This window comes from Pipra filicauda, unplaced genomic scaffold, assembly GCF_003945595.2.
Source record: "Pipra filicauda isolate LSUMZ 115617 unplaced genomic scaffold, ASM394559v2 scaffold606_size451818_pilon, whole genome shotgun sequence".
Classification (NCBI taxonomy): domain Eukaryota; kingdom Metazoa; phylum Chordata; class Aves; order Passeriformes; family Pipridae; genus Pipra; species Pipra filicauda.
The window spans coordinates 391828-416326 of NW_024104761.1; the positions used below are offsets into that span (position 1 = coordinate 391828).

General features: G+C 48.9%; 1 protein-coding gene across 1 annotated transcript; it reads left to right on the forward strand.

Annotated features, from left to right (window-relative positions):
* The first annotated feature begins 569 nt into the window (after positions 1–569).
* On the forward strand, positions 570–20903 carry ASAH2 (N-acylsphingosine amidohydrolase 2). The gene is made up of 21 exons (XM_039388081.1): positions 570–722; positions 824–923; positions 4641–4726; positions 5113–5262; positions 5872–6048; positions 6403–6530; positions 7090–7167; positions 7582–7702; positions 9274–9399; positions 9609–9695; positions 11284–11388; positions 11520–11601; positions 12093–12208; positions 14723–14817; positions 15712–15751; positions 16568–16663; positions 17224–17319; positions 17880–18029; positions 18809–18868; positions 19471–19559; positions 20607–20903. The coding sequence occupies exons 1-21, from the start codon at positions 570–572 to the stop codon at positions 20794–20796; spliced, it is 2325 nt and encodes a 774-aa protein (XP_039244015.1). The 3' UTR covers positions 20797–20903.
* The last annotated feature ends 3596 nt before the right edge of the window (positions 20904–24499 follow it).

A 24499-nucleotide genomic window follows, 5' to 3' on the forward strand; every position in this document is an offset into this window, starting at 1 on the left:
GAGATAAGGTATCAGTAAATCCCATTTCTTCCAAGCAGCCAGTCCAAAAATCAGCGAGTCAAAGGGCGATGCTGAACATGACCCTGGAGTGGTGACGCAGACCCTGCTCAGCACCAGCTGGAATGTTAACCCTTGGACTGGGGGTGCACGAGAGAAAAGGGGATGAAAGAGGAAAACTGAAACTCCCGAGTTGGGATGGAAAACGTCAGAGGTGATCCCAGCCTTGAATTCCCAAACAAAGCACATGGATGCTGGAGGGAGAAAGGGGAACGGCTAGTTGGAGCTTTCCTCTCCCTTGCCACCACATCTGAGGGATGGGCTGGGTCCTGTAATATTTGGGAGGAGCAAACTGTCAAAACCCTTTGGATAAGGCATGCTTTAGCAGCTGGTGAATTTATCCAGACCTGTCTGGGATTTGAGGGGAAAACAGATGGAAAAAGCTCGGGTTTAACAAATTTAATAAATAAAAATATATTATTTTACACTTAAAATACAATCCTGCTCTCAAGTTCTTCTTCTGCTGGAGTTTGGAAACCCTGAGGAGCAATCTCCTGTGAGGATTAGGAGTCATGGCCAGACTGGGAAGCAGCCCTCATTCCACAGGCTGTGGAATTCCATCAAGCGGTGATGAAGCAAAGAGGAGGAAAAGAGTCCTGTTCCCGAATTCCTCGTGCACCAGAGCTGATCAGTGCAATCCCAGGAAGGTTATTTTAGAGAGGCAGGTGCTGTCCCTAACTCAACATAAACACACCAGGGAAAAAAAAATCCTCTCACCTCCCTGTGGGGTAGAAATTATTGATTGGTTTCTTCTTATCTTGTGCAGTGCTTGACTCACGGGGTCATACAGCAACGATTTCCAAGCTCAACTTTTCAGCTTGGAGCAGGTCTGGAGCTGGGAGACGTTCCTCTGGCCACTGGAGCAGGTGAGGGAACTCGGGGAGGTTTGCACGAGATTCCAGCGGGGTTCCATGGGATGAATGTTTATTTCTTTTTGGTGTTATTTGGGTTGGATCAGTGGGATAATGAGCACTGTCACTGTGTGTGGTGCTGATGGGTTTGAGGCTGGCGCTGTGCGTGTCCAAGCCTGGCTGCCAATGCCACACTTGGAGAATTAAAACAGGAGGAAGGAAACCTGTAGTATTAGCTTTGTTGCCACTAGAACATTTCCTGTGTGAAATCCAGCCCTGATGACAACTGCTGTAGCTCACCAGGGCAAAAGAAGCTGATGAGAAAGGTCACCTAGAGCAAGTCTAGGTGACCACTTGGCTCTCTGGTGCTGTTGTTTCTCACTGCAACCTTCCCAAGCCCATAAATGCTCATTTCAGCAGTTGTTTTCTGCAGGTCCCTTGTTTCCAGGGCACATTCCTATGAGGAATAACCTGAAGGCAGGAGCTTTCCCAAGCCCCCTGACAGACTCACCCTAAGGCAAATGTTACCTCCAGGAGAATCAGAGGCTCTGCCTCACTCTTCCCTTTCTAATCACAGGATCATCACAGACTCACAGGCTGGTTTGGGTTGGAAGGGACCTTAAAGATCACCTCGTTCCACCCCCTGCTATGGGCAGGGACACCTCCCATTAGCCCAGGTTGCTCCAACCTGGCCTTGGACACTTCCAGGGATCCAGGGGCAGCCACAGCTTCTCTGTGTGCCAGGGCCTCCCCACCCTCCCAGGGAACAATTCCTTCCCAGTATCCCATCTTCTGGCAGTTGGAAGCTGTTCCCCCTTTTCCTTCCCTCCATCCCTTGTCCCAGATCTCTCTCCAGCTCTCTTGGAGCCCCTTTAGGCCCTGGAAGGGGCTCTCAGGTCTCCCTGGAGCCTTCCCCTCTTCTGGGTGTCCATTTTCCCCATCTCCCTCACTGCAGTGCCAGTGCCACAGGCTGCTTGGAGCTGTGTCCAGGTGAGCTGGGGGCATCCCCAAGGACAGAGATCCCCCTCCCTGCTCTGAACAAGGAACCCTTTGGAGCAGATTCGTGGTTGGGTCACAGGCAGAGTGATGGGATCAGCAGTAAGTTTGATCTGCTAAGACATCTATGGACACACGGAAACATCCAAAGCTGTTTTAAAGGTTAATTCCTACCTCGTGCAGGTGTTCACAGGAAGGGCAAAAGGCACATCTTAGCTCCAAGTGTCAGTTCCCACTGGTCAAGCCTGAATTTTTGGGTGCAGTTTTGGGCTACCAGAGCAGGACAAATCAGAGAGGGAAACAGCATATTTTCCCATAGCTGTATTTTGCATGATTTTTCTCGTTAATCTTTAACCCAAACCAAGCCTCTGTTTTTAACCCAAAATAAAGCTTCCTTCTTTATAGAAGAAGGAAGGATAATATCCAAAAGCAAACTTTTTTATATGCTGAAGAAATCCAGCATCTGTACGTAGGCTCTTATCTGGGAAAGCTGTCAAAGCCAGCACTTTTTCCAGCCAGGAGAGATTTGCACTTGGACCTGCAATGGGCTGTGCTCTTCTCATGCTGAGGTTATTAAACTGACCTTTATTATGGTGACAATATTGATGTGCTCTGAGCATGTGAGCAACTGCAAAGCTGTGAGGCTTCAGGCTGCAGCATCTCCTCCAGGCACTTGGTGAACGTGGAGTCTGGGGGAATATTGTGGAGTTTATTTAAAAGATTCCTTGGGAAGGGTGAGCAAAGTGTTCTGGGAAATGTGGGGTCAGTAATTTGGGTGCTCGCCCTGTCCTATCAGGCCTCGTGACAGGGAGTGATTGCTGCTCCCAGGAGATATATTTCTGCTGTCTTAAGCAGGTTGAAAAGCCAACCTGCACTTCCCATCCTTATCTCTGCTGCTCTGGCACTGGGATGGGGGACACAAACCCTCAGCAGCTCTTGGAGGGTGGGATGTGTGCTCTGGGTGTGCTGTGCCCGAGGCTGGGGCTGTCCCATCCGTCCCTTTGTGCTTTCACAGTGCTCCCACCATGTCTGGGCAGAGGTCCAAGTGCTGCTCCTCGTGCCTGCGGGTGATCCTCATCGTGTGCCTGGTGCTGATGGTCACGCTGACCGTGGTGCTCCTCGTCCTCCACTTCCTCAACAAACGCAGCAATGGCAAGTTGAGCTTCTTCAGTCCCACCCTCCCACGCTGCTCCAGTGTGTGTCCAGTGCAGCCATTTAAAGAGACACCAACAGAGGGGCACTGCTGAGCCTTCATCACCACCTCTGTGCACGGGCCTTGGGCCCAGCCTCAGCAGGGTGGTCAGACCTGGCAGGAGCACCTGCATGGATGCACAGCCCTGGGTGTGGTGGGGCTGCAGGGATCCACACATCCTTCCCTCTCTCTGCAGAGCCCCTCCCTCCTGGCACTGCACCGAGGGGCTTCACAGCTGCTGCCATCCCATCACAGCCCCTTCACGTCTCCAACCCCATCCCCGGGCACAGGGCAGGTGCTGGGGGCTGCCCCAAGTTCACTCTGCCCCTGGACAGGGCATTGCCTGACACGTCATCAGTGGGACCTTCCAGTTCCTAGAGTTTGATCTCAGACTGGCTGCAGTTCACACTTCCTTCGTGGGTTTGGGTTGGAACACAGGAGAGTTCTGCGCAAGTGATTCTCCTCCGTGTTGTAGGAGGAGGGAGAAGGGGAGGAGGTGGAGGCAGGGTAGTTTTAATGGGTGACCCATTTCACTGATGACAATTTAAATCACAGAAATGGCCAGTTTGTGGCCAGTGTGAGTGTTTCACTTCTCTGGTTTCGGTGACAGCCTAGGAAAGGCCAGACTGGGAAGACCGAGCATCCCCTAATCCCAGTGTCCTGCCTTGAGAGCAGCAGCTGCCTGGGGAAGGCTGTGAGAACAGAAATATTCAATATTTTCCCACAGGATTATCTCAGCCTCCAGTGATCTGTGGCTCTGGGATTTCCTGAGATGCAGATAACCTTATTTATTTATTATTATTATTATTTTATAGCCCTCCATGGCTTTTCTTCCCTGAGTTTATCCATCCTGTAAGGATTTCTGCACCTTCACGATGGCTGGGGCGAGACATGACCTCCTTTGGCATTACTTTTCCTCACCATTTGCCTGGAGGTCATTGCCCAGAGCTGCTTTTCCCTTCTTTGAGCTTCAAGTGGCTCTGCTTCAATTTTTTTGAGGAGGACCAGGGTACCAGCACTGGACGCAGGGTGTGTTGGAGGCACCAGGGAAACATGTGGATGTTTTTTCTTCCCTGGTCCTTCCCAGCAGCTCCTGACGTGCCATCCCCTTTTTCTTGCCACTGCTGAGCTGATTTTTTTGTGTGAAGCAGCACTTGCACCCTTGGATCTGTTTCCTGCGTGGTGGTGATGGGCTTGGAGAGTTTAATTGGCAACCCTGGGCTTGTTTCCCCCTCGCTGTGTGTCCCCACACATTTTCCATGGTCCAGTGACACCATCTTGTGACCTCCTTCTGTAGTTCCTCATGCCTGCTCCACCCTTTACCACCCCAAATGCCTTCACAGCCTCAGCACCCTTGGACCACATCGACAGCCCACTGGAAACCCAAGCAGAGGACTCAGCTAGACCCCCTTGTCTGCTGGGTCCTCTGGGGATGTCCAGCAGGTTTCAGGTGTGGATTCTCTTGAACAAAGCTGGGTTGCCTCTTTTATCTCCAGTTCTGCTCCCTCATGTGTCCACTGATCTGCTGGTTATTGTTCTTACAGATTCCATCGACATACCAGAAACAGCAAACTACTTGCTGGGCGTGGGTCGAGCTGACTGCACGGGACCAGTGGCACAAGTTCCCCTGGTAAGCTGGGGGAATCGAACGTGGGGTTGGCAAAATACTGATTGTTCATCACCCAGCAGCACTTTTTGCAGGGTTTCCAGTTCAGAGCCTTTGCCTCGACAAAGTGTGTCCTCTGCAAACATTTCTGGTGACATTTCTTTGAGGCTTGGAGCAACCTGGTCTAGTGCAAGGTGTTCCTGTGGCACAGGGGTTGGAATGAGACGAGCTTTAAGGTCCCCTCCAACCCAAACCACTCTGTGATCCTTGCACTCACAGGGCGGGGCAGAGTGGCAGCTCGGAGTGTTTCTGTGCTGAATGAGTCCTCTGACGCTCGGGGAAGTTCATGCAGCTGAATGCATCACTCGTTATTTTGGCTGGGTGGACTTGAGGGAGCTCTCCCCTTGCAGATGGGCTATGCCAACCCGGAGCAGGCGGCTGGTGGGCTCCTCACACGCCTCTACAGCCGAGCCTTCATCGTGGCAGACCCCGACGGCTCCCGGCGGGTGGTGTTCGTCAGCGCTGACATAGGGATGGTGTCCCAGAGAGTGAGGCTGGAGGTACGTGGCTGCAAGTGAGGGGCTGCCACAGGGTGGGCTCTTGCTGGTGTTTGCACGAGGGTTATAGTTTATGTAGGGTTATGCATTAATAGTCATCAATAAATAACACCCAGCTCGGCAGCACGTGGGCCCTTTGCTTTGGGATTTCCCTGCAGCACCTTCTTGGAGAGATCCTGTGTCTCTGAGGCAGAGGAGCTGTTGATTCCTCACCAAGTCAGACTGCACTTTGCCCATGCTTCTCCTAGTGGAAAAATTATCAGGAGTCCATTGCAATCAGGAATACATGATCATGGTGACTGTGTAATGTTGGGTCTCCAGCAGCACAGAGGAGAGAGGGAGACGCTGGAGAACTGTGGACTCCTTGGATGATCTGGGATTCACTTCAGGTTGGCCATAGAGGTCTTCACTTACCAGATTTTATTATTTTGAGGCTCTTGCCGAGTCAACAACTGTAACCTACTTGTGCCACCAACACGGGAGTATCAGGCAGAAAGAGAGGAGTGAGGAGGAGGAGGATGAATGGCTGGGGTTTTTTGCAAGGGCTGGCACAAATCTCTATAGATTTTAGGCACGAAAAAGGGCTTTTTAAGACCACGTCCTTCCTCCTAGGTGCTCGAGAGACTGAAGAGCAAGTACGGTGACCTGTACCGGCAGGACAACGTCATCCTCAGCGGCACCCACACGCACTCGGGGCCAGCGGGGTACTTCCAGTACACCCTCTTCTGGATCACGAGCAAAGGGCTCATCAGACCAGCCCTCAACTCGATCGTGAATGGCATCGTGAAGGTCAGTGTCACCCCGTCTGACCTGGTGGGGACTAACAGAGCTCTGGCTGTGATGGTTGTGGCAGCACCTCTGAATGCTACAGTCTTAAACACACTTGGAGGGGGGGTTGTGTCTGCCAGAGAAGCCAGATCAGAAAGCCTTACATTCTTTCTTTTATGACGATTGTGAGTAGCTTCAAAATATGGTTTTCTAGAATTTTAGGCTGCTTAAGGAAAAAAAAAATTAAATAAGCACCCCCAAACTCCCAATAAAGGGTTGGGGGCAACTAGGAAGGGAAAGAGAGAGGTTTTTCTAGATAATCTCATGCATGTCTTACAGACATGGACTAATATTCCCTGTCTTCCTGCTTTCCAGAGCATAGACATAGCACACGAGAACATGAAGAGAGGAAGGCTTTTTATAAACAGAGGCACTGTAGAAAACAGCCAGATCAACCGAAGCCCTTTCTCCTATCTCGCCAATCCAGCATCCGAGCGAAGCAGGTAAAAGCTCCCCAGGCAGGAAGGAAACAGAGCCCCGAAGAGAATCCTTCAGCTGGGACCATGAGCAGCCATCTGGCAGTTGGTGTTTCTGGTCATTCGTGGGAGGGTTGGAAATGTGGAGTCGAGATGTGGCAGAATGATGCTGTTGCCATCCTGGGCTCCTGGGTGTGTCCCCAAACATCTGTTTCAAGAGTGGGCTTGAAAGTTGTGCTCTCCAAGCATGTGAGACATTGGTTAAGGATATGAACTTATGCTTTATTTATTAAAAAAAATATTCAGATGGCACTGAAGTGCTACCCTTGGTGCATGAATTTGTATCTGGAGAGAGCTGCTCTCTCCATTCCCTGGAGAAGCAGCGCCTGAGGACAACCATAACTCTTCCCTTCCCTTCACAGCTGTTTTCAGATGCCTCTCTAAGGTCTCACTGTGCTCTGGTAATACCTGGCATAACCTTTTTATTTCCTTGTTCAGCCTAGTGGAGATTTAACATGTCAGAGCACTGCAGAGTGTGACTACAGCTCTGGTGCTAATGAGGTTTCCCTGCTTTGTTTTCATCCAGGTATTCATCCAACACAGATAAAGAAATGGTGATTCTGAAGATGGTAGACGAGGATGGACAAGAGCTAGGCCTTATCAGGTACTGACCACCAAAGCAGCACGTTTTCCTTCGTATCCTCATTCTTTTTTGTAAGAATGAAGGCGTTCTTTTTTTCCCCCCTCTTTTACATCGTTGACTCCTCCTTGTTTCTTTGAAGTAAGAAAATAAAAAAAACTCTGCAGAACACAATCTTCTGGATTAGTAAAAGAGTCAGTCCGGGTCTGAACTGCCAAATTCTTGTGGCCTCAAGACCTGGACTGTCATAGCCATGCACCCTCCTGGCTGGGAGAGGATGGGAGTACTCTGCCCTTGCTAATCCATCCCTAAGTACCTGGAGTCTGTGTTTGTGTTCTCCCAAAGAAAATTCCATAGGTCGACTGCAAATATATAGATTGAACAGGCCAGCTGCCAACACACAGCCTGAACAATGAGTGTCCTGTGCCTCCCCCCCAGCTGGTTTGCTGTGCACCCCGTCAGCATGAACAACACAAACCACCTCGTGAACAGCGACAACGTGGGCTACGCGTCCTACCTGTTCGAGCAGGACAAGAACAAGGGAATGCTCCCTGGAGAGGTGGGAGTGCTTTCAGACTGCTGGAAATAATGGGTGGAAAAGGGCTGCAGCACGGAGGGGGTGGCTGGTGCTTTGCAAGGGCCAAAGCGGGTTCTTTCAAACAGTGAAGGATAAACACAGAAAAAGGAGGACAAAACTGAACGCTTGTGATTTAATTACTCTCATCCTCTAGAGGAGAGAAATTGGAAGGTGTTTTCTTGCCTTTCCAAACTAGTAATCAGTGGCATTTATTTAGACTTAAATAATAAACCACATTTGTTTTGATTAGACTGTTGGAAATTGGAGAGGTGGTGGCTGTCTCATCCCTGCCACTGTTCAAAGCCGGGTTGGATGGGGCACTGAAAAACCTGGTCTGGTGGGAGGTGTCCCTGCCCATGGCAGGGGGTTGGAACTGGATGAGCTTTAGGTTCCCTTCCAACCCAAACCATTCCAGGATTCTATACTAGCAAGACATGTGCAGGATACTTGATCCAGAGGGATACATCCATTGCATCTGTGGGGTGGCATCAAGCCTGTGCTCAGCCCCACTTCTTTCTCCTGGCTTCCAGCCAGTTCTGCCTTGTGATTTGCATTTACCCAGAAGTGTGCAAACACAGCTCCTTTAAAAACATTATTTCCTCTGAGATGTTGCTGTGGACACGAACCCATCTCACAGGTACTTTGTGTCACGAATTGATCAAGAGGCTGTCCTGGGTGTATCTCCAGCAGGTACCTAGAAACTCTTGCCCAGTTTCTCTTTTAATACTCTGGGAACACGTGTGGTTCACGGCAAAAAATGGAAAGTAGAGGAAGTCTTCCTAATTCCTGCTTGCAAGTATTTCTTTTTGTGGATTATCCAAAAGCTTTTAACAAGACTCAGCTTTAGTGCATCATTACAGGTGCAAGTCAGTGGAAGTTGACACGCTAAGAAGTGTTTGCAGGATTCAATATTTGGCACATTGTGTCTAGGAGCCTTACAAGGAAATGAATTAAGAGACGATAATATATCAGAATAGTTGGTGTTGACATGTCCCAGCTCTGAAAGAGTGGGTGGGAAATGAAATATCTGTGAGAGCTGAATTCAGCCAGTGCTCAGTGTGCAACCAGCTTTGCTTCTGACAGGTACTGCTTGATGTTAACTCCTGCAGATCCAATAGCTCTCACCCTGTAAATCAGTCACGGTGAAAGCCTGGCAGGAAAAAAATAATTCCGTGGAAGGTGCTACAATGATCACTTGGCATCTGATCAGTAACACGAGAAACTGGGGACGTGGAGGGAAGAGCTGCCACTGAGACACAAGAGGGACATGGAGAAACACTGTCTGGATACCAAAGCAGACTGAAGGCCACCCTGAAATGGCAATTGCTTTCTGGGTGTCCAGTTCTCCCTTGCTCTTCCTGCCCCCAACCCCTTTGATATACATAAATCCCCACTTCAGTGCTCCCAGAAATGTCCAGCATTGCTTCGGAAATGCTCAGCAGCATCACGGGCTCACCAGCTGGTGGTAACACCGGCTCCAGGGAAGGCTGCAGGGGGTGTTTGCACTCACTGAGAGGCTCCAAAGCCCCTCTGAGCACCTCTGGGTTTGGCAGGGCTCCTTCGTTGCCGCCTTCGCCTCCTCCAACCTGGGAGATGTGTCGCCCAACACCCGCGGCCCGACCTGCGCCAACACAGGCGAGTCGTGCGACAACCCCCAGAGCTCCTGCCCCGTCGGAGGGGTGAGTGTGTCCTACCTGTTGTGCCTCAGACACCCCATTTCCTGCAGTTTGCCTTGCTGCCTGGGTCAGTGCAGGAACCCAGTGCCCGATTTTGGCGGGAGGCCATCAGTTCCCACGGCAGGACGAGCCCTCGTGAGCTCTCCCGCTCGGCAGTGCCCCGTGTTCTCCGTGGGGACTGATCGCTGCCATTTCAACCAATTTCTCCACAGGCAGCCATGTGCATGGCCCAGGGTCCCGGGAAGGACATGTTTGAGAGTACAAGGATTATAGGGCAAAATATCTACTCAAGAGCAAGGGTAAGTGATATTTCGCTTTGCGAGTGTGTGTGAGAGCTTGTTATGACAGGAATGCACGTTCATTTAAACAACTCAGTGATCCCTTCCAGCTCAGGGTATTCTATATTCGACATTATCTGTCTTCTGTGAATGTTTGTAGATGTAAATTACTCCGAAGTCCACATTTATATGCTTAAGGAAAAGTTTTTTGATTATTTTTTTTTAATGGGTAAATGAGGTTTTTTTGATCTTTCTGTCTATTGCCATCAGAAGACCTCAGAGCCTGGAATTTGTTAAACTTAGGGCAGTGTATGAAATCGTAATGGTAGTGAAAAACTTCTTCTGGTATAACATATCTGACTAGACACCTAAATTTAGAACAGAAAGCACACACTCAGATACATTAGCACATATTTAGATACATCGTTGTAGGTGTTGTGATTTCAAAATATCAGTTTGGGTTTTAATCTCAGTATTCCTTATAGGGATATAATGTAGATCTTGCCCCTTCCCATCTCCCCCTCCCTCCCATGCACACATCTCAGAGGTGGAAGAGCTCAGAGACACCACCACAGGCCACTTGTCGGCATCACACTCCTAAACTAACACTAATGTGAGTTAAAATGTGCCAGATTAAACACCCATGGAAGATACTCACCTTGCCCTGCTTGGCTTTGCATTTACTCAGCCGGTGTCCTCCATCCTATGGGCTCCCTTGTGTCACCTGAGGGCTCAAAAGCCACCTGACTTTACTGGTTCCCCTCCCATGGCTTCGTGTAATGTGAGAGCAGTCAGTGCAAGGAGAGTTTTTGGCAATGTTTCAGGGACAGCAGCTGGTAGGAACTGGAACGTGTCCAGCAGGAGGCTTGGTGGTGGTGGTTTCCTTTAATCACCATTTCAGATCCTTGCCCTGAAGTCACTCCAGGCTGATCGTGACTTGCAAGATTGTCCCAGTCAGAGCGTCCTGGTGTGTGTAAAACAGAGAGGGGAAACACTGCAGTTGTTTTCAACACCTCGGACTCCTGACCTTCGAAGGCTGCGCCCTCAATTCCTTCCAGGAACATCATTAAGCTGTACAGCTTCTGGCAGCACTTTCTGTGTCCCAACCCGAGGCACGTGGGCTGGCAAACTGTTCCCTGAAGAGCTGACTGGCTTAGCTGTCACCTCTGTGCTAAATACATGGTAAAGTCCAGGCACATCTGAGCAATGAATACAGCAAAGTGCTTCTTTCTCGTAGGAAACTCTCCTTCTGGTTGGTCTGAGCTGTGAGAAATGCCAAAGGGTGGCACCAGGAACAAGAAGTTGCCACCCTTGTGAAAGAGGTGCCTGTTTCAGCTGTAAAAGAAAGGCATGTGTAAAACTGCTGACCACAGGGTGTCCTCCCTCCCTGAGACAGGGAGAGCTTGCAGGGCTCAGGGCGAGCAGGATGTAGAGATGGGGTGATAGAAACACCTTGTGAGCTTGGGAAAGACGCTCTTGCTTTTACACCTGGAAGAGGCCATGGGAAGGCGTCAACAGAATGAAGGAATAATCCACGTGGCTGTATCTCAGCAGGGCCGGCCTCCTGACTGCTTCTTCCTCAAGGCTTTCCACCTTGTGTGTCCCTTAGGAGCTGTATGAAAAGGCTTCCCAGGAGGTCACGGGGCCCCTGAGCTCAGCCCACCAGTGGGTGAACATGAGTGACGTGTCGGTGGAGCTCAATGCCACGCACACGGTGAGAGCGGCGGCTGCTGGGACACGGGGGCCAGGCAGGAAGAAAGGCCAGAGTCCCACAGCAGGACCTGGCACGCCGAGGGGAGCTGGGTTTTATCCCTTTTCCCTTTTTTTTCTCCCTGCCTGATCCAGGTTAAAACGTGTAAGCCAGCCCTAGGACACAGCTTTGCCGCGGGGACCATCGATGGCGTGGGCGCTTTCAACTTCACCCAAGGTAGCCTGGGGGGCAGGTGTCACTGTGGCTTTGGACAAACAGGGAGGGCACGGGGCATCCCCCACACAGACTGAACTCCCTGGAGGCACTTGGCAGCATCAGCTGCTGGTGGAACCACAGCCTCCAAAGGGATGTTTTTGGGAAGGTGTGACCTTACAGCCCCCTTGCGGGTTTGTCTGTGTGCGTCAGGAAGCTCCTGGAGAAGGAGGGTATGGCCATGCCCTGAAGGAGGGAGAGCACTGGATGGGGAGTGGGGAGAAGGAAGACCTGGATTTGGGACACTCTTTCTCATTTGTTCTCATTACCTGAAGCCTGCCAAGATGGAGCTCAGCTGAGCTAAAGCTCAACTTTTCAAACCACCCCAGGAAAGGGGGATGGTCAGAATCCACTGAGGAATATCCCACCCCACCTGAGCAGGGAGGGGGTCGTGTCTGTCTGAGAGCTGCTGGGGCAGCTGATGAACAGTGTTTGAAAGGTGTTTCCCCCTCAAGGTGCAGTAGAAGGTGACCCGTTCTGGGATCAAATCCGGGACCAGCTGCTGGGAGAGCCATCAAATGAAACAAAAGCCTGCCACAAACCCAAGCCAATCCTCTTCAGCACGGGAGAGGTAAGGACACACACCGCTGTGTGCCCTGGGAAGTGCAGAGATTGCTGGTCTGGGCTGGGATCAGCAATCCTTCACAGACCCAAATTCCTGACAGATTTGTCAGGGGGCTACAGGAGTTGTCTGTGCCAGCCCACACGGTGAAGGACACGGAGGGAGCTGCAGGGGCTCTGAAGGAATGAAAATAGAAAACAAGAATAAGTGTTGGCATTAGTTTGCATCAGAGTGAGAGAGGTGGAAGTTTTCCTCTTTCAGAGCATCTTTTCCATGTGTCCCAGGAGGAGAGACCACACTTCCCGCTCTCATTAGGGCCAAAAAAATCCAACTGAAGATCTACCCTGGCCTAATTCTCTGCCTGTGAAACAGCCCTGAGCTGGATGCACAGGGAAAATGCATGAGGTCAGGGAAAGCCAGCAGTGTGTGGGGCTCAGCGTTGCCTCCCAGCAGTCTCTGGCTCCAGGACACCCATCCTCTGTGGCTGCTCAGATCTTAATAGCTCTGGGTGTTTCTTTCTTCTGTCCTGCCATTTGTTCCCTGCCTTAATCCATGGGAGGACCTTTCCTCTTGTCATAGGACAGACTGATCCGTGCAAAATGAACCAACTCATCATTGTGGCCTTTGGGAACTCTGGGGACTGAACCAACTTGCCCACCTTCCTCACTGTTACATTCCAAGGTTTCTTCCGATCGTGGCTTCCTCTGGAAACGTCCTGTTGACTTCTCTGCTTTTCTGTCACATTTGTGCAACTGTCTGATAGTTCTGTGAGCTGCAACATGGACTGATGCCAGCCTTGCTCGTCCATGGGCAGAGTCACAGCAGGCTCAGGCTGGAAGTACCCTGGAGGGAGGTTCCCCAGCATGATCCTGCTCCCAGCAGGACCAGCACTGCAGCTGCAGCAGGTTGCTCAGGGCCATGTCCAGAAGAGCTGGGACAGTCAGCAAGGATGGAGAGCCCTCAGCACATGTCCCTGTCCACAGGGACGGGTTATTTCTCAGGCCCAGCCTCTGCAGAGCCACTGCTCCGTTGGTCCCAGCCCATCCCCGTGCTCGGGGCTGCTCCATCCTGGGCAGGACTTGGTGTTTGTTCTTACTGAGCCCTCCCAAAATCCTGCTTACAACTTTAAATGAAAATTGATGCCCCATTTCCCACCTGATGTTCCCTTGGCATTAAGACAAATGCACTGCAGTGGAGTGGGATCATGTCCAAGGTCCTTTAGAGCACTTAGAGGATGCCATCTGGATGATTGTTATTCCTTTCACCAGTCTCCTTAAAAGCTTTCCTTCTGTCACTTTGTGTTCAATCAACTCCTCACCTCATCTCCCCTAAAAAGAGGTCCCAGCTCCTCCCACCCGCCTCCTCCATCTAGAATTGTGTCACTGAGAGGAAATTACACTTTTTTCTTACAACTTTATCACATTTGATGGATGCTCTGGCAGACCTCCTGCTTCTGATGTGAGGTTTTGTCATTCATGCTTTGACCCCAGTAAATTGCTCCTCCAAAAAAAACCCCTCTTTTTGGCTCGCTGCAGTGGGATTTTGCATTTCATTTGCTGGAGCTGTGCCAACCTCGAGCTCTTGTTCCCGATTTCCTTTTAACTGGCTTTTTCATTTCTGTCTAACATTTTTTTTTTTGCCATTGTTTTCAGATGAAATGCTGCTCTGTGTGTGTGTGTTTTGGCTGCTGCAATGGTGCTGAGTCTGGGCAAGGTCCCTGCAAAGGGGCAGTTGGGAGTCAGGGTTAGGTCGAGGGTTCCCTGAGCATCATCACTTTCTAGGAGAAACTCCCCCTCGGGGTGGAACTCCCCCTCTGCCAGACCATGTAGTGACAGGACGAGGGGGAGTGGCTTCAGATTGATAGAGAGGAGGTTTAGGTTAGAAATTAGGAAAGAATTCCTCCCTGTGAGGGTGGGAGGGCCCTGGCACAGGTTGCCCAGAGAAGCTGTGGCTGCCCCATCCCTGGAAGTGTCCAAGGCCAGGTTGGATGGGGCTTGGAGCAACCTGGGCTATGGAAGGTGTCCCTGCCCATGGCAGGGGGTGGAATGAGATGGGCTTTAAGGTCCCTTCTACCCTGAACCATTCCATGATTCTGATGAAGAGGGAACTCTCATTTCCCATCACCATCAGGATCTCTGACTTCACTCGTTTGCTTTTGCTCTCCTGATCAGATGTTCAGCCTCATCAATCCCAGCTCTATCCTTTTTCCGTGTAGGTGAGGGATTTATAGGTGCTGCCCTGACCTTGTTTCACCCACTTTACTTTAAGCTATCCCTCTGGCAACACCCTGTTTGTTTGGTTTTTTTTCCAAACAAAGTATTTCCACGTGCCCTGTGTGACTGTGATGGTCAGACGTACCCGTGGAACTAAAACACACTCTCACGTGTTTTACAAACAAATTGAATTTACAAATAAACTTACCAACCGGTTTATGACTGGAGGAAGGAAAACACTCCAGCTGTTTTGTTTTTTTTTTTCCCTGCCATCCTGAAGTTGTTGTACCCACTTTTTCTGCCCCCTCAGATGACCTGGCCCCACCCGTGGCACCCGGACGTGGTGGACGTGCAGATCGCTGCCATCGGGTCGCTGGCCATCGTTGCTGTTCCGGGAGAGTTCACGTGGGTATTCCTTCAGGAGAGAAATGTGTCCATTTATTAATTTATTGCAGCCAACAGCATTTCATTCAAACCCCCTGTGGTAGTTCTGTGTGCAGGTAGAAAGGGGGAGCAGGATAAAAATTGTACCCCAAGATTATATATAAACTCACTGTGGGAATGAATGAGATGGAAACAGGCTTCCTAAATAATTTTAAGTGTTCATGGCAAAATGCAGCAGGTTCAGTGAAACAAAAGGAACTTGTTAACTTTGATTTGAGTTTTGATAATGAACTGCACTGACTGTTGGTGGTACAATGGTGAGAGTCTGAACAGGATAATGATTTGTCTCCAGCACCTTTATTTCTGCCCCGTCTCGGGGTGTCTCCAGCTTCACCCAGGCTGTGGTGATGAGTGAGAAATCTTTCGAGGTGCTTTGGTTGAGCTTATCTCAGAGGGGCCTTAAGGGATGCTGAGCAGTGCTGGAGGTGCTGTGGGAGTTTCTGGTGGGGTGCTGCAAGTCCAGCCAGTGGTTCCTGCTTTAGCTCCCTGCTCTCTGCAACCCCCTGACAGGAGGGGGGAGCAAGGGGGGGTCAGGCTTTGCTCCAGGGAACAAGGGACAGGAGGAGAGGGAACGGCCTCAGGCTGTGCCAGGGGAGGCTCAGGTTGGCCAGGAGGAGGAATTTGTTGCTGGAAAGGGTGGTCAGGCCTTGTCAGGGGCTGCCCAGGGAGGTTTGGAGTGCCCATCCCTGGAGGTGTCCCAGGAAGGCCTGGCCGTGGCACTCAGTGCTCTGGGCTGGGGGACAAGGTGGGCATCGGGCACAGGGGGGATCCATGGGCTGGGAGGGCTTTTCCAACCAAAATGATTCTGGGATTTTATGCTTTCTGGAGCCTGATGTTGTTCCCTTCATGCCCTAGGACCATGTCTGGCCGCAGGCTGCGGGAAGCTGTTACAAGTGTAAGCTGCTGAGGAAGAGGTTTCTCCCGAGCGCAGCATGTCTGGAACCTCCCATTTCCTGAGCCTTCTGCTTTTCCCCCTGTCTCCTCCCAGCTGGGGCCACGGGTCTCGTGTCTCACAGCTGCTTCCTTCTCACAGCTGCTTCAGACAGACTTTGCATGTGCCTTCTGACATGCAGCAGGAATGAATATCCTCCCCAAAAGAAGCAAACCCATCACGTTTCAATCCATTAAGCCAGCACAAGCTAATTCCACTGGGATCCAGGCAGGATGCTAGCAGGACTTTTGTCTGTGGGATGGAGAATTTTTATCTCCTTAATCCCTACCAGGAGTTTGCAACATGAGAACAATTGCAAAAAAAAAAAAAAGGCAAATATATTTTTCCATTTGATTGGTGCACCTCGGCTGCAGCCTGAACACCATCATAATCTCAGCTGCTGTCTCTGCAACTCACTGATCCTTTCTCACAGATATGTCACGATTTTTTAGGGGTATACAGCCAAAAAAACCTCAGATGCATTTAATTTACTGGAATGGGAGGTCACGTGTCCCCCTTTTTCTTTGGGAGGTGGATATGAGATGTTAATAAAGGCAAATTGCACTTGCAGGTTTACAGTCCTGAGCATCCAGCCCTCTCCCCACTGTAACTTTGTATTCCATCCTGGTAAAGGAGAATAATGAGAATGATAATGATGATAATAATAATATACCAGGCACCATAACAATAATAACAATATTGATTCAATAGCAATAACAACAATAGTAATATATCTGTGCATTAAACAGTTGTTTCAAGGTGTTTTCTTTCCTTTCTCAGGAATTTGATTCCCATGGGACACCAGGGATGAATGTGGTAATTGCAGGTCTGTGCAATGTCTACACCCACTACATTGCCACCTATGAAGAATACCAGGTAAATGTTAAAATTGTGGATTTTACGTGTTTAATCCAGCTCAGCTTTTGGCTGCATGGGGGTGATAATTAGTGTGAAATTATGTGTGTTTAGAGCACTTTGCCACAAAAAGCTGAAAGATTTGGAGCAGGAGGGCTGTGAGGTGACCATGGATTGCAGTGCCCCATTGCCTGACACAGTTCTGAGTCTCCACAAGGCAAAGTAGATGTTGTGCTTTGAGGAAGATGTGGACCATTGGTTGGACTCCTTGGGTTTAGAAACCTTAAACTGGAAGGGGAGTTTGGAAGAACTGGGGTTGTCCAGCCCAAAAATTTGAAGCATCATAAGCCTTTAAAAAGAGTACAGTCTGTGATAACTGGGAGAGCAAACAGGTCCTCCCTGTTTGCCGTGGGTTAAAGAATGAAGAGTCACCTGGAACTGCAGCAGAAATATTTTGGCCAGTTGTTGGACTGTCTCCCTGGCAGTAAATAAACCCTGATATACCACTGATCTTGTCTTAGTGCAGTAGGATGGGCTGTATAAACCACAAAGCCTCCTTTTCCCAATTTGTCCTTCGCCAGGTTCAACGATATGAGGCTGCATCGACTATTTATGGGCCACACACCCTCTCTGCCTACATCCAGCTCTACAGAGGACTTGCAAGGGCTATTGCCACGGTAATCAGCCTTTTCTACAGGCCACATGCTGCTGGAGACATTTAAATCCTATATTTGTTCCTCAGTGAGGCCAAATGCTTGCTGCTCTCTCTTCTCTTGAGAAACACTCGTGGTATGAAGATAATTCCTGTAATGGGGGTCTCATGCCACTTGAGAAATTCGAGGGGATTTTCAGGTCAAAGTTTGGGAAATAAGTACCTCCAACCTTTCAGCATGGCCTGAAGTTGCTGCTTTTTTACCTAAAGGGAAAAAAACCCTCTGCTGTGTTTCCACTGGCGACGTCCCTGATCAGTGTGACCATGTGAATGTGCAGGACCGGTGGGCAGTCCTGGGATATTCTGGTGGATGGGTCTGAGGGGATGCCAGCAACAGGGTGTCCTGCAGGGATTGCTCCTGCGTGCAGAGCAAGATCCTCCAGTTTGGTTTTACGCTCACTTTATTATTCTTAAAATCTGCCCGAGCGGTGGTGTGGGATATAGAGCCACAGCAGGGATGTGGCTCATCAGGGAGACACTGGTTATGTCTGTGTGTGTCTAACAAGCACGTCTTCCTTCTCCCAGAACACCACCCAGGACTTGCCCCGTGGTCCAGAGCCCCCATTTTTCAACATAGGCAACCTGACCTTGCTGCCCTCCCTCGGTGTCGAACGCGCGCCCACCAACAAGACATTTGGGGATGTGCTGCAGGAAGTGAGGCAGCAGTACAGAGTGGTGAGAGCCTCGGGGATTCACTAAAACCTCTTCAGGAAATCACCTTTAAACTCTTACCCCTGTCCCAAAAAGGTCTGTGTTCCCTAAAGGGTCGTGGTGCCCTCAGACCACACGTTTCTGTTGGTGGCCGTGGTTGAGAAGGCAGAGACAGAGTGTTTTCATACCAATGTCATCGTGCTGAATGGGACCCAAAGGGGTGAATCAAGAGGAAAACAAAAGCCCTTTATTCACCATGAAGTAGATTTCCTCTTCTGCTTCAAAATAAAATACCAGTTGATTAAATAGGCAAATATTGCACAGTGATTTCTTTACAAGCAGAAATCAGGTCACCTTTGATGCCTCTGCTGTGGAATGTAAATGAAATGAAATTAAAATGTTGGAAATGGTTCTGTTTTCAGTGCTCAAAATTTAGATAAGATGTTCAGAGCAAGGACTTTCATCTCACTGCTCTCTCCAGCAGTAAGTCAGGGAGACATTCCAAAAAAACCTCACTTGTTTCCTCCCTTTTTTGTGTGCAGTTTATCCAGTTTATCCAGTTTTATGGTGGAGTTTATCCAGCAAGCAGGACAAGTGGAATGGCAAGGCACAGGATGCCAGTTCAAAACATAAATTGTCCATTGCTGTTGCAACAAGTGGAATTATAAATAACTTCAAACAACAACAAACCAAACACACCAAAATAGCACAAAAAACCCCCCTAAAACCCTCAAATGGCATCTTCAAAGGATGTTCTTAATGTGTGATAGTACAAATAACACAAATCTCAATTTCCCCCCCAGGGAGAAGTTGCTGAAGTGACTTTTGTGGGAGCAAACCCCCGGAACTCCGCGGAGAACGCGGTAAATGCGACGCAGCCACCCTGGAACTGGGGATGTCTGGGATCAGTGGATGTTTAGTTAGTGCTTTTTCCTTTGCTGGGGGTTCAGAAGAAGGTGTGTGCTTTGGGAATTCCCACCACCAGAGTGCTTTTGGGGCAGAGAACTGAATTTGGCCACGCTGGGCTGTTCATGAATTCTTCCCACTGTTGAAGGCAAAGTCAACCCCGCCGTGTGTGAGGCCAGACACTCTCAGTGCCATCCAGTGCCATCCAGGCACAGCAAACGTGGGCTTTAGTCTCCATCCTGCCAGCTTGGTGCATTATTTTAATAAAACAAAGAAAATTAGAAAAGAATTTGTCCCATCAATCCCCTTGCACAGACACTGATAGCAAATACCTCACCTATCTGTTCTCTTTTTAATGATAAGTTCTTTGCATCATTTATTAGCTGAACTGGGATTTGGCAGTGAAAGAGAAGTAAGTACCACAGTAAGTGCCAGTCAGTACCACGTTTGCCAGTGAAGCAGGCAGAAGCACAGGCCCTTCTCCACTTTACAGTGACACAGGAGGTGGGCACACGCCTGTACCTGCAGCGTCTGGCTGACTCTGCTATTTTTATTCCAGACTGAACACAACTTCCTGACGGTGGAGAGGCACACCAGCACTTCAGGCACCTGGCAAGTGGTGCAGAACGACGCCTCCTGGGACACCAGGTGGGTGCCCTGAGCAGATTTCACTGTTCCACAGGCTCCAGGGAGTAATTTAAACTTAGCCTGAAGGCCTTAATTTCAGAGCTCCCTGATTTCAGAGTCTTGACCCTGCAGTTGGTGCTTTCTGGGGATGGATCAGTCTGTATTTGGGTGGTTAACTTGTCTAGACCACAAAAACTGGTGTTCCCCTTGGCTCTGGCAGCTGCAACGAAGGCTTAGAAGTTTGGGAAATGCAGAAGGAAGGGCAAGAATTACAGGAGGTTTGGGGTCCAGCTTGTTCATAGCCTGTATCCATCCGTCACACCATGTGGGTGAACAGGATGCCAAATGGAAAATAGGAGAGACTCAGAGGATTTTCATCGGGAAAAGCTGTCTGGGTCTGTTGTACATCACAGAGGAGATACAGACAACAATTTACAAAGTTTGCAAGAAAGAAAAGTTGAGGTTAGGGATGTCAGTCCTCAGGGAAAATATCCATTAAGCAGCAAAGGTGGGGTCACCTTTCAGAGCTGCACCAAAAGTCAGTTTTTCATCCACTCATGTTTGTAATTATTAATTTCAATTTCAGTAAGACTGGTATGTGAAAAAAATTTATTCAAGATGTTTTGTTCAACCCCTTCCTTTAATTAAGGTCCTGAAATGGGGGTGCTTATCTCACTTGTAGTGAATACTCCTCCTCTTTGCTTAGCATTCCCCCTGCACAGGGAGGACTGAGCTGGTGAATGTTGCTCACGGGGTGATGTTGTACAGGGTTGTGATGTGGAGTTGGAAATGGAAGAACACAGGGGTAGAAATATCCTTCATCTACAAAAAAGACCCCTGACTTGTATCCCCATGTTTCCAGCTGTTTTTCAGCCCTGCTGGGTTTTGGCTTGGCTTGTTGGCTGCTGCTCTGGTAGCCTAAAAATACGAGGAAAGGTCAAAAGAAGCTCTTAAAATGTCCTTAACTGGAGTGCTTTCGTCTCATTCCACTTAGTGAGCTCTTGGGACACTGGAACAAGTGAAAAGTGGGGTTTCTTGCTGACTGCAGGTTTTTGGCTTGTTTGCTAGGTTTTACTGGACCAGAGGCTCCCTGAGTCAGAGCAATGTGACCATCGAGTGGCACATCCCTGCTGGCACAGAGCCGGGGACGTACCGGATCCGCTACTTCGGGCACTACAAGAAGAGAGTGTTCCTCACCCGCACCATCACCGTTCCCTTTGAAGGCTCCTCCTCGGCCTTTGAAATCACAGTTCCATAGCTGATCTCAGGCATTAAAGGAATTGTTTCCCTTGAGCAGTAGGTTTGATAGCTGGGGGGTTCCGTGCAGGGCCAGGAGTTGGACTTGGATGATCGTCGTGGGTCCCTTCCGGCTCAGGATATTCTGTGATTTTGTGATATTCTGGAAGGGTTTTTTTGTGGCACCTGTGGCTCTGTACATCATTGCTGTCCCTCCAGTGCTGCTGGTCATCCTTTGCTTTGCATAGCTCAGCTTCCTGCAAAGTTTTGGCTTTTAGCTGCAGTTCAGTCTCCTCGTGTGTTCTCATTCAAGCCGTTCCTGTCCTGGCCAGATCTCACTGCAGTTGATTCTTATTGTAATAAAAGATGTAGCTTTTTCTTCAGTCATTAAACAAGCTCATATTGATGGTGAATAGGATCTCTCTGAGGGAATTAGTGCATATTGGGAGCTAATCCAGGCCATAAAATAGTCCATAAAATTGAGCCCAGTCCATAAAACTGGACAGAGCTGCTGAATTCCCAAGGCATCAGAAGGGAAGATTCCTCAAGCGTGCTTGAAGTGCAAAGCTGACCTCTTAGGATGACAAAGGGTTAAATAGGATAGATATTCATCAGGAAGGCTGGAATATCATTTCATTTAATCCTTTGGAGGATTACAGCAGCACCACGGGAACAGAATTGCCCACAGCTCTCCATAAATCAGGGGTTCCAGTTTCAGAGGTGCATTTAACTGTAGGCCTAAATGATCTATGGGAATTCTTTTCTTTTTACCCGTGTATCTTATTTTGTACTTATTACCTATCTGTACTTTTCAACTGAAATGACTTTTGTAACACAGCTGGGAGTTGTCATCAGCAAAGCAACACAAGCAGCACCTGATGCTAAGAGAGCTCCATCCTTTCCTCCAGAACACCAGGAGCTGACAGAACCATTGGGGAAATGGATCGGTTGTATCATGGAATTAATACCCCTCCTGACCCAGATGAGAATATGACAGTAGCATTTTGGAACATGTTAACGTGTAATTTGATCAGAATTGTTAGTAGTATATAGATAGTATGTAGCATACCCTGTTATGAAATAGAACTGTTATAGATTTTTTGTTATTGGCATAAAGGTTATAGAGATTGATAATTCCAGAATTCTTAGCACACTTTTGCAAAGCGAGAAGGGGGACAGCCCTCTTCTATTGACCTGCCAAAGTGTTTCATGGGTTGGAGTCTTTTGCACACAGGTGCTCTCTGGGTATCTGCATGATGGAGGAGGCCTTGGGAAGAAGCTGGTTCTTCAGAACAAGGTTGGTGTTGTTCCTGCAGGTGACTGTGACAACACCAGAAGTTGTAGCTAACAGTCTCTTCAGTATTATTAAAGTACAATCTTTTAGTACTTTTAAGGCACATAATTTTAGAAGTTAAGAGGTATATAAGTTATAGAGGGTAAGAATTTAAGTATGTGTTGTATGACCTTTGGATTACTCACGAAGTATTGGTAAGGGAAAGTTAATCTATCTGGTTAATTTTATCTGTTTGGTTGAGAAACTTTGACATTATAAGGTACTAGAGAATAATTATGGTTTCTTAGTTCATAAAACCCAGTACAATGGAATTGAAAAGTGTGTCTGAGTGAAAGTTTGTTTGATGGTGGCCACCGTGTGACAGTGAATGAGTGAAAGCGATGTGTGTGTGTGAATATATGAACAAATACACAAACAACTTGGACACAAACACCTGAAATAAAAACAGAAGACACATAACCCGAAGTTGAATGAAGTTCCATTTGCAGAAGTGTTTTTAGATTGAATAAAAGCTTTCAAGAATAAGCCCTATATTTAGAAACATCTTTAAGCACAGAGTTAAGAGCACAAACTTTGAGATCAATAGGTTGTTAAGTTTGTTAATGGTAGTGGTGTTATTATATGTAATTGTGTTTGTTAATGTGTTGTAGGTATGATGAGGAATGTTGCAGGAATGCAGGAAAAATTGTTCAAAGCAGAACTGGGGAACTGTGGCCAGAACAGAGAGATTTCTCTGACCAGTTTTTCCTGCCCTCTGTAGGCCTTGCTTGCCATGGAAGTGCCAGGCGTGTGTTGTTTGTACTCATAGGCTGGGTGAAAATCTGGGATGTTGGTACTTGTTAGCTGGGTGTCTGATTATAAGGTTTGAGAACATAATATGTTTATAGAAAGAAAACCTTGAGAAACTGAAGATAATGAAACACCTGCAGATTTAGTAAAACTCTAAAAGCAGATGAATTAGAAAGAGGTTTCTATGCCAAGGATGATTTCAGAGGGTGTGGACAGAACATCAGGTCCAATGAACTGGGGCCATGAGACGTGTGCACAGACTGAGCTATCCCATCACCTTGTTGGGAGCATGTACCCCAAACAAACTAAACTGTATCAAAGTGAACTGATTGAAATAATAAATGGACATATTGCCCATCCTAAGGGTCTGTGAGCAATCTGGTCACACCTCTCCATCAATGAACAAGTCATCAAGTCAAGGTAACTTTGTCTCTTCTGTAGAACCCCAATTTTGGAACTCTGTCTCTGGAATTGGGTGTGCCTTTGAAAAGACAGACTACTGTGAGATTTGCTGGGTCTTCTCCTGTTCCATTCTCGAGCCCAGCTCTGCCAGGGCTGCTGCCCTGAGCCAGCTCCATCCCTGCCCTGTCTCTTAGGCTGCTGGCTGGAAGGATTTGGTTTGCCTCGAGAGCTGGGGGATTTGCTGCAGCCACTGGCAGGAGTTGCTGGGCTGGAGCTGCTTCCCTCTGCTTCTTCCCCTGGCTCCAGGGGCAGGCAGGGGGGAGGCAGCTCTGGTGGGGAGGATGGGGTTGTTTTCTCTGCTTTATTTTGTCTCCAGAGATATTCTTCCCATTAATCCAAACTGACTCCGTCTCCTAACTCTCTGAAGAGGTTTTCTGCTTTTTGTGGGAGGGTAAGGTTTGGATTCTAACTATAGAAGAGCCAACAAAATAATTGACACAAAGGCTTCATGGCAAGCAAATGGTGTCTCCCAAACTCTTTGTACTTCAAATAGATGCCTTTATTCTTATTTTTTCTTATTGGTAGGTGTTTAATAGCCTGTCTACAGTTATTTATTTTGGCTTCTCTTTTTTATTTGTTACAGAGTTGATGTGACTGACTTCTTTTTGAAATCCAGCAGTGCTCTCAAGGATATTTCCCCCCCACTCCTGGCCTTGTGCAGGGCTGTTGAGTCCGTGTGTGCCACTGTTCTTGTCCCAGGGGGACCGAGTGACATTTGGAACCAAACCTGGGTCCTTGGGACCGAGCCCAGAACTGATCCTGTTCATGACCCACAAGGGATGAAACTGTTCTGCAAGCCCAGTTTGCAGAGCAGGAGCTTTGCAATAATCAGCAGTGAGCACAGGAATTCATTCCCCCGAAATGTTCTGGGAAGGTTCTGTGTGTGCCAGCCCTGCTTCCTCCCCAGTGTGCCCTCCTTTGTGCTCCTCTGCCTCAAGGCCAGGGCTGGCTTTGGCCCTGCCCTTGTCCAGGCAGGAGTGCCCGTGGGCAGTGGTTTGTCAGCAGTGGGCACAGCTCCCAGGGGCTGTTCTGGCTTTGGCCCTGCCCTTGTTCAGGCAGGAGTGCCCGTGGGCAGTGGGTTTGTCAGCAGTGGGCACAGCTCCCAGGGGCTGTTCTGGCTGGGCACACGTTGGCACAGGGGTACTGCAGTCCCAAGGACTTGGCTTGGGGCTTTTCAGGA